Source organism: Macrobrachium nipponense, chromosome 1 (genome assembly GCF_015104395.2).
Source record: "Macrobrachium nipponense isolate FS-2020 chromosome 1, ASM1510439v2, whole genome shotgun sequence".
Lineage (NCBI taxonomy): Eukaryota > Metazoa > Arthropoda > Malacostraca > Decapoda > Palaemonidae > Macrobrachium > Macrobrachium nipponense.
Genome location: NC_087200.1, coordinates 205130515 through 205141067, shown reverse-complemented (window position 1 = coordinate 205141067; position 10553 = coordinate 205130515). Strand labels below are relative to the sequence as shown.

Below are 10553 nucleotides of genomic sequence, written 5' to 3'. Positions count from 1 at the left end.
TTATAGCAATAATAACATTTAAAGGAGGAAAATAATCTTAGTAAGCACAAATGAAATGTTAAATTTTCTGCGAAAATAAATTCATAACGCAGCTTATACCATGTAAGAAAAATTTATTAACATTGAAAAGAGAGCAAAACTATTTTAGTATATATAAAAGATAAGTTACAATTTCTACACATCGAAAACCTAAGTACTGCTGTCAATGTGGAAAAAATGAAATGAAACTGAATCATTGCCTCCGGAACAGTGAAATCATCTTGGGAACAAAGACTCTCCCTTGAGGGACCACTAGCCCTCAAGGTCATTAAATCCTTCGAAATCTATCAACTGCGAAGCCTTTGTTTCAGCTCACTGGGATTAACTCTGCTGACAGCGCGCTCCGCTGCCTCTATTAAAGTGAAAGATAAAGAGATTGAGGATGAAAGATGAAAGCAGAAAAAGTTGAAAGATGTAATGATGACAAATGAATAAAGAAAACATGAAATGAAAGATAAATGAATAAAGGGAAGAATGAAAAAATGAAAAGATGAAAGATGAAAGATTGAAAAAAAACGAGATGAACGATGAAAAGAGGACTTTGATTGGGAAGAGGAAATGACTGTCAAATGTTTTCGTTAATGGTGACCACGAGCCTTGGATTCAACAAATCAAATGTCTAGGAATGAAAATGGAAAGGACTGAAAGCGACAGGGAGAAAATTTGCAAAAATTCATGAAAATAAAGACAAAAGCTAATAATTCACCACTTATTAAAAATTGATTATATAATGAATATTACAATCTTCTCATGATATAGAATCATATACTAAATCCTACCTACTACCATCGGACAACCCCTCAAAAAACAATAATAGACTTAAAATAAATCAAAACAAGGCATGATTCTCGTGTGAAATGGGAAAACTGGGGACTGAACTGCAAGACCTAGCCTTGCAATGGATCTGGACTGACAAAAGGACCCCTCACTGAGCAGGGATTATCCTGCTGACACAGTGGGTTTTCCTACAGCCTGACAGCTTTTCAGACATTCTAGTGGAGGAATCATTATATTGGTCCACAATGCCAATAGGAAAAATCCCCTCAGACATCTGGAGTTGACACATCACCTCGACGAGGAGACTTGCCAGCCCAAACCTCCTGTACTTGGCATCAATCCACAACCATCCCAAAGTTCCGTGAGGGGTGGAGCCTACCTGCGCGATTGGTGTTGCTTCGTCTTCTGCAGAACTAATGTCATTTAAGTCAATGACCTTCTCTTCACAGCATCTGGATCTAAGTAAATTCCTAGCATTGGCAGGTTTTCTGCCAAGCTGCATGTAAGATCTAGAGAAGTATTGTTCCAGTCTTTGTTGCTGTCCAGCATTTTTTGGATGCCTACCCTCCCCAGCCTCTGGACCTTCATGCCTGCTGGACACCTGTTTCAGAAAGAGTAAGACCACTCAGACTGTTTACAAAAATAGGGAAAGGCGAGAAATGAATGTTTCAATGGTCAGTACCCAAATCTTATGAGCACTCTTGTATCTTTGCCCTCTTGTTATTATTTTACTATTATTTGAATTTTAGCTATTCTGTGGAATAGGGTCGACGTTTCATCTGGGGCTCCAAACATTTTCTAGGTGGAGGCTGTTGAAGGACTGAATGTGGAAGGTGAGTCCGTCTGCTCATGTACTGGTGGTACAGCAGGGGTGTCTTCATGGCACCACATTTTCATTGTCTCCCGGTCTAATGGCTCAATTTAGTTCCGGGGTGGATGCGTTGTAATCATTAGTTCTTCGCAGCTGTGTGACATTACAGCGGACCACGTTTTTTGATTGGCCAGTGGCTGCGTGATGTCACTGCTGGTATTATTATTATTATTATTTTTTTTTTTTTTTTGCTCTATCAGAGTCCCTCCTTAGGAGTCGATCACTTTTCTCACTAAGTGTGCCGTTTCTAGGATCACACTCTTCTGCATGAGTCCTGGAGCTACTTCAGCCTCTACTTTTTCTAGATTCCTTTTCAGGGATCTTGGGATCGTGGCCTAGTTGCTTCTATGATTATGGGTACGATTTCCCACTGGCATATCCCATATCCTTCTTATTTCTATTTTCAGATCTTGATACTTATCCATTTTTTCCCTCTCTTTCTCTTCAACTCTGGTGTCCCATGGTATTGCGACATCAATGAGTGATACTTTCTTCTTGACTTTGTCAATCAACGTCACGTCTGGTTCTGTTTGCACGTATCACCCTATCCGTTCTGATACCATAGTCCCAGAGGATCTTTGCCTGATCGTTTTCTATCACTCCTTCAGGTTGGTGCTCGTACCACTTATTACTGCAAGGTAGCTGATGTTTCTTGCACAGGCTCCATGGAGGGCTTTTGCTACTTGAATCATGCCTTTTTTGTACTGGTTCTGTGCAAGTGCCGGGTCATTCACCTTGCTATGTGGTTTATGGTTTCATTTTTCGTATTGCACTTCCTACATATGGGAGAGATGTAATTTCCGTCTATCGTTTGTTTGAACATATCTGGTTCTTAGGGCCTGATCTTGTGCCGCTGTTATCTGGTGTAGTGCTTGTGTATTGTCATATGTTTCCTGGTTTTCTGATCTATGCTGCGGAGTTCTGCCTTCGTCCATTCCACTATTCCTGCGCTGTATCTGATTACTGGCACTGCCCATGTGTTTATGGCTTTATCATATTTCCGGCATTGAGTTTTGACTTGAGTATCGCCTTGAGTCTCTGCATATATTCTTTCCTGATCGTGTCCTTCATTCTGGTGTTTTATATCCCTCTCCTTCCATTATTCCCATGGTATTTGTATCCTGTCTCATCTATGTTTGATGTTGTGCTCCATCTTGGTAGCTTTATCCCTTCAGTTCTCGTTACTTTGCCTTTTTTGTATGTTGACTAAGGCGCATTTTTCTATTCTAACTCCATCCTGATGTCCCCCCCCATTATTATTATTATCATTATCATTATTATTATTATTATTATTATTATTATTATTATTATTATTATTTTATTATTATTATTATTATAGGCAAGGAATCTTGCTGTCATTTCCGGTGGTATTCTCATGTATTGGTGCATTTCCACGCGGCAATGTGATATTGTTTGCCCGTGCAGGTGGTATTCTTAGACCTGGTAGGGCACTTGCTATCCCCGTTGGGGCACATTCCTGAATTGGTCATCTTTGTATAAACAGAAAGGTTTAGAGCACCACCGTCAAGGCCTTTGTGAAAAGGGCCCTCTCCCATTGTTCTAACCCGGCAGGACACACTTGAGCTTGATAGAGCTTCACAGATGCTTGGTTACAACGGGTATTCTAATAAGCTCATCAACCGAGAAGTGCGCACCATCCTAGAAAGATAGTATTCGAATGAGGAAGAAAACCCAAGACCCCGCCCCACCGATAGTATCGAGATATATTATAGGCCTTCATGCATTCTCAGTATTGTGAGGAATGGAAGAAATCGATGAGGAAGAACATCAAGGAGAACATCCTCCTCTCTGAAGAGGGAGGCATGACAGTGCACCTTATAATATATTACAAGAAAAGAAGAACGAAAGACTTGATCATGGAAAATAACCCCTCACTGCCTACAAGAGACCTCTAAAGAAGACAAAACGTAGTATACCAATTGGTATGATTACCATGCATCTTGTGAGGAGGATCTTCTATCACGCATAAGAAGGGGCGATTAAGAATCATGCACTCACCACCCAAGCCAGACACAGTCTTCCATGACAGTATTATTTGCCGTCGCCACCTGTGACTTCTGGAGGTGATTCTCATCCAGGAGTAGAAGCCCTTTCTGCTCCCATCCCTCATATGAAGAAACACACCTGCACTGGCAAACAACATCATATCTCCACCTAAAAAGCCCCAATACATGAGAATACCACCGGAAATGACAGCGGGATCCTTGCCTTTAATAAAAATTATAATACCAGCAGTGGCATCATGCAGCCATTAGCCAATCAAAATGCACCCTGCCATAACGTCACACAACTGGTAAGATCTCTACGATTACAACACACACTCCCTGGAACTAGCTTGAGCCAATAGCCAGGGAGCCAATGAAAAACGGTGCTATGAAGACACCCCTGCTGCACCACCAGTACATGAGCAGACGGACTCACCTTCCACATTCAGTCCTTCAACAGCCTCCGTCTAGAATATGCCTGGAGCCCCAGATGAAACGTCGGCCCTATTCCATAGGAATAGCTAAAATCATAATTGAATTTTAAATTTTGCCCAGGCATTGTGATAAAAGACATTTATTGATTTCTGATTTTCGACCTGCCAACCTTAGTTGTGTTGCTTACCAGTTTAAGCAATTTTGAGAAAACCACAATTAGAAAAATAGAGATCCTCCATAAAAATAATGCAGTTGATGCAGCAATAATTTTCAATAAAAGTTATTATTATTATTATTATCCTTATTATTACTATTATTATTGTTATTATTATTATTATTATAATGACTACTTCACAAGAACTTTCCATTCAGTTACTTCTGAATATCGTAAAACTTGATTGATTTATTCATAAAATTTAGGCTGTTAAGCTAAACGTAAGATAATAAAAAGAAGTGTTTAGACAGAAAGATAAAGAAATCCAGAATACAAATGAGGAGATATAAAGCTGCCTAAAAGTATAGAACCCCACAGCTATCCAAAGAAGTAAAAGCGCAGGTGTTGACCAGTTACCCTGAAGAAGGGAAGCAGAAAGGGAGGTAAGGTAAAAGGCTAAAAAAGTGAGTGCAGGCAAGGGACCGAGGGCGCATTGCAAACTCCCATGAAGGTCTTACCTCAGAGGACTTTCTTGTCGAGATTCATAGGCGTAACATGAATCCTGGGTTTTCTGGAGGCGCCTCTTAAGGATTTCCTGAAGTGTTTGAAGTACTGCATCTACTTGGTAGTTTGATATGAAAAAGATATTGACTGGTAGTTCCTTAACTATATCCAAGAAATCACTGCCCTTCATTACTTTGGTGAGCAGAGGAACCTCTTCCTCTCTGCAATATATGCTCATGTTCTTCAACTAAAAAAGAAAAAGAAATATACATAAAGACAAGTAACCAAAGAACTTATCATTTATATAGCTTGATGGTAATGTTCACTAAATTTTGCGCAGCATTTTAAGCATTGCTGATGTAAAAGAAAATTTTCTCTCTTAGGTTAAATGAGAACCCAAAATGATAAGTAGACTAAAGGCGATTCCAGCTATCTGCACTCTGACCTTGATCTTCTACCCAGTTCGTATATGTTCCAAACCTTCGAAAGAAAAATGTCTTCTTCCATTTCTAATCTAATTTCAGGTTTATTTAAAGCGTCTCAAACATGTAGTGAACATTAACATATAAACGTCGTTTAATATATAATTCACTCAACTTCGGAATAAACACCGAAGGGGAATTTACAAGTGATGAGCGATCCGTCACCAAGTGGACTTAACTCATCAATTCCATTTTCTGAATTTATTCTGAGTTTAAATTGGATCTGATATTAAACAACATCTGTAGCTTGGTGTTATGTGTACAAAAAGAACCTCTCGGTGTAAGTGAGGAAAATTCATATACAAATCATTTATCATATAGTCCACTCTAAGTCCTCATGTGACACTTAACCATCTAATACGGACCTTGTTTATATTTTTAGAGATTGTCGTTAAATATCCTCATTATACAATTGGAAGGTTAGAAATATGAAAGCAACAACTTAATCTATTATAGATATTTTAAAAGAGCTCGGCTGATCATTATTGCAAAGTTTTATGTGTGAGTTGAGCAGTCCTACATATTTCTTCCACGCACTTTCTCCACTATGACTGTGACTCAGTCCTTAATGGTAATCTAATATAAAAAAACAGATATTTCCTCTTACTTCAATCAGTGACCTCCAAATGACGATATGAGAGTCCTGGTAATTCCTGGGCACATAGATCTCGTACTGGAAGCAAGCATTCAGTCCCCTGGCGGTCAGTAGCAAAGTGTTGTACATCTGCCGGTGAATACTTTTATAAATAGATTCTTATTACACTAATGTTTATTCTTACTGATACTGATAATTTGGCATTCTAAGTGGCGAGCTACATTGCAGAAATGCTTATTCGTATTATCGTCCAATTGGAACTTGTGTGTTAATAATGTGTTAACCTTTTTATCTATTTAGTTATCAGTTCGTTAATTTATTGTTTACTTTTTAATAGGTGAACTACCTTTCTGTGTTTCCCATTACTTTCTGTTTCTTCTTTCTAATTAACGCCATATTCTTTGGAAGCTTAAATTTTCAGTTAATGACTCATGTGGGCATGTTCCATATGAATAGGGTCCAACTTCTGATTAATAATAATGATAATAGTAATATTGTCAAAGGGAGTGCGTGGCATTCCTATATTATTAATTTAGAAAGATATTAAGCATACGAGAAAAGTCTGCTTTTGATCAGAAGCTACAAGAAACTGTTCAAATTAGGAAATCAACCGAACTTGCAAACTCATGGACATACCTGACTCCAGCCACATAAAAAAACAACAAAGTAGACGAAATGAGCGACAGACCTACATTTCAGCCGAGTGAGAACATTAATTCATTAGCAGAAAATGTCAAAGCTTCAGAGAAGGATCCACCTCATACTTGTAGGCAATAGGGGTAGTTGTGCCTTATTCTGGCAGCAAGGGCCAACAACTCTTCCTTTTTCAGAACTTGACGTAGCTGAGAACTGACTTCTTCATGGTTCATGATCGGCACTTTGGTCTTCCTCCCTGATAAACAGACAGTTTCTTTAAGAGTTCGTTTAATTGGATATTGAAATATTGTTTTGCTTTCTAAAGTCAATTTCTTTAAATTAACCCTTTATATGCCAGTAAAGAATGGAAAACCTGGACCGTCACGTGAGAAACTGGAAGACCTCAATTTAATTGGGATATTCAGAGTGTTTATAGTATAACTCCTTTTCTTGCAAGGTTTATGTTACTGATTTATATATTTTGTCATTGAGACCCAGATTTATACACAGTGCAAACATTATCTTATCCGTTAGCGTACCTTCATGAAGCAAACGAACTCGAAGCACTGGTCCACTGATGTTCTTCAGAAATCTGACTAACAGCATTGCTTGTTATGCCTCGAAGCTCCGTGCGTCTGATTAAAAACAAGTTGTTACTCACAGATTTTGTTTCCTCATTACCTGACACATCCAATGATTTTGCAACTGCTTTGCTCAAGCATGCATGAATAATCAGTCTACAGCATTTTTTTTTTTTTTAAGAATTAGAAGATAAAGTTAAGAGTGTTATTCCAATTGTATCAGGTAAAAGTGACTAGTAGATTCTGTGTATATATACTATATTCATATAATACACATACGCACATACAAATATGTATATATATATATATATATATATATATATATATATATATATATATATATATATATATATATATATATATATATATATATATATATATATATATATATATAACTTAATTGTCATTAATTTCTAATTATTATTCAAGTTTTTATATTTCTATGTTAAATACTTAAGTGTTATATTCTTTCTTTATTAACTTTTTGTCTCCTCACCGGTGGTTATCTTAGTGTTTTACGTTGGCTAACGAATGTTTCGTATTTTTGAAGCTGTGTTGGTAATGGAGCTGGGCTCCCTCGATATCCGAGGGATTGAGGTTTACTCGTGAAGGAGTTTGCCTCCGTGTGTTTCTGAACCCCCAACCTTGAAGGGTGTTCCTGTTGCTGCTAGATTGATTCCTCATAATATTTGAAAGTTGCTTCTGGATGCTGGTTAAGCTCCTCTTTGGATTATCTTGCCCTGCAGCCTGGATATTATATTCATTAAATCGTGTACTGCTCCCTTGGTTCAGTAAAAGTCAAGGGGACCTCTCTGTTCCAAACTATAATATTTATACCTGTCATTTATTATTGTGATCACACCATTATTCCACTGCTGACGTCTTGAGTGGACATCGTGGAAACCTGCCAACCACCAATGTTTCATGGGACCAATTTTCCCTGCCACTCTGAGTTACTCCCTAGATGTGGAGAATAATTAATTCAATTTGCATGTGAGGAGTCTTCAAATCGTAGGGTTTAGTTTTTTTGTCAGAATATTCTTACTTTTTGCTTACCTCCTCCTTTCTGGACCCTCTCCCCTTTTTATATGTATGTGTTGAAGTCTTGTCCCTAATTTTGTAATTCCTTTCTTTTGCAGGAGTTTAAGAGTGAGTGTTTTTCATTAATTATTGTATTATTGAGGATCAGGTGTTATTTCTGCCTGAGACTTATGTATTAAGTTTTTTCATGGTATTTTCTTTGTCCCTTTGAATTGACTTTGCACACCTATTGAAGTTAGAGACTATTCCACCACTTGTGGACTTAGTATTATGTTTTATGAATACTATTTGTTGAGATTAAACTATGTATAGTGTAGTTGTGAACCAAGCCACAACAATATATCTATATATATATATATATATATATCATATATATATATATATATATATATATATATATATATATATATATATATATATACTGTACTACCTTCGAGATACGAAAGGCTCAACTTACGAAAAACTCGAGATACCTAAGCCAATATGAAAATTTAACGACTCTACATACGAAAAAGTTTTTCAACGATACGAAAGGTTTCTGAAAGTCCCAGATTCGCCCGAACCACCGATAAAAATTTTGAAACTCGCGACGCCGCCAACTGAGTAGACTCGCTACATCATCCTGCTCTCCCCATTATTGGTTCCTGATGCTAGTCATCGCATGAAATCCTTCTCTCCTATTGGACAGCATCCCTCCCATCATGCATCTATGTACAGATACGTGTGGCGTGCCTACCTCGTCCACTTCGTACCAGCATCGTTATCGTATGCACGCGGTATTCGTTCGGTCTAACGATTTTGTTTAGTAACGTAAACTTACGTTAGTGATTTTGTTGCAGTTACGTACTTTATCAGGTTGTGTGAAAAGCTTTATTGTACTTATACATAAATTTCGTACGAGATAACATAGTCATGGGTCCCAAGAAAATTGAAATTCACGGAAAAAAGAGAATGCTCTCTTTGGAGACAAAGATGGATGATCATAAAGAAGTATGAAACTGGTATGCGATTGAGTGTGATCGCCAAAGAATACAGCCAAAATCCGTCGACAATAGGCACCATCCTTAAACGAAGGATGCCCACCAAGCAGCAGCTACACCGTCCCAAGGGCATCACTATTTTGTCCAGCAAGAGGACCCCCGTGCACCATGAGATGGAACGGCTGCTTCTTGTCTGGATAAAAGACAAAGAAATTGATGGCGATACGGTAACGGAGACGGCAATCTCCCACAAGGCCAGCGCTATTTTCGGTGATTTGATTGCTCAGGCAGAAGACGACGGAGGGAAAGGGACATCAGCGCAAACCCCAGAGTTCAAGGCTTCGCATGGCTGGTTTCGAGAAATTTCGTAAATGAACTGGCATCCATTCGGTGGTGCGGCATGGGAGGCTGCCAGCTTGGACACGAAAGCGGCCGAAGCATTTAGAAAGACTTTCGACGAGATGATGACCAATGGAAGGCTACAGTTCCCAGCGTTTTCAAAACTGTGACGAGACTTGGGCCTTTTTTTCTTTGGAAAAAAAATGCTTGACGGACTGTACATCACGGAGAAAGAGAAGAAGCTACCCGGGTTGGCATAAGCCTATGAAAGACAGGCTTACACTCGCACTTTGTTCGAACGCCAGTGGGATTGCAAGGTGAAGCTCCTACTGGTGTATCATTCCAAGACTCCTCGAGCCTTCAAGGCCCACAAAGTGCTTAAGGAGAAGCTTCCAGTGATGTGAAGGGCTAATGCAAAAGCCTGGGTAACGAGGCTTTTGTTTCACTGAGTGGGTAAATCTGTGTTTTTTCGACCCGACAGTGAAGAAATTTTTGGAAGAGAAGCGCCTCCCCTGAAATGTCTGCTTGGTGTTGAACAATGCCCCTCCCCACCCTCCTGGCACCTCCAGGAAGATATCCTAGCTGAGTATTCCTTCGTCAAGATTCTTTTTCCTCCGCACAACACCCAAAGCGGTCACCACCACCCCTCTCCTCCAACCCATGGACCAGCATGTGATAGCGAACTTTCAGAACCTGTACACAACATCTTTTCAAGAAATGTTTTGGCATCACCAATACCACAAACCTCACCTTGCGTCAATTTTGGAAGGAGCATTTTGACATCGTCATTTTGCATCCGACCCATCGATCGCCAAGCTTGGCAGGAAGTTTCGAGGCGAACCTTGAATTCCTCTTGGAGGAAACTCTGGCCTGATGCCGTATCCGCCCGAGACTTCGAGGGATTCAACGTGGGTGAAGCTGGTGCTGCAGAGTCAGAAACAGTTGACGATCCCGAAACTGTTTCCCAACCAGATCTTGACGAGATCGTTGCACTCGGCAATTCCATGGGGCTGGTCGTCGACGAGTACGACATCAACGACATTCTCGAGGAGCACCAAGAGGAGCTTACAACGGATAACCTGAAGGAGTTGGAGGCCATGCAACATAACGTTC

General features: G+C 39.3%; 1 protein-coding gene across 1 annotated transcript in view; it reads right to left on the bottom strand.

Annotated features, from left to right (window-relative positions):
* Positions 1-908: 908 nt before the first annotated feature.
* Positions 909-10553, bottom strand: part of LOC135220349 (uncharacterized) — a 37303-nt gene continuing 27658 nt past the window's right edge. Inside the window, exons 2-6 of the mRNA XM_064257571.1 lie at positions 7039-7134; positions 6628-6755; positions 5876-5992; positions 4801-5033; positions 909-1417 (exon numbers count right to left, since the gene is read on the bottom strand). Coding sequence (XP_064113641.1) covers positions 1240-1417; positions 4801-5033; positions 5876-5992; positions 6628-6755; positions 7039-7105 — 723 coding nt within the window. The 5' untranslated portion in view covers positions 7106-7134 and the 3' untranslated portion in view covers positions 909-1239. The remainder of the gene's footprint in view (positions 1418-4800; positions 5034-5875; positions 5993-6627; positions 6756-7038; positions 7135-10553) is intronic.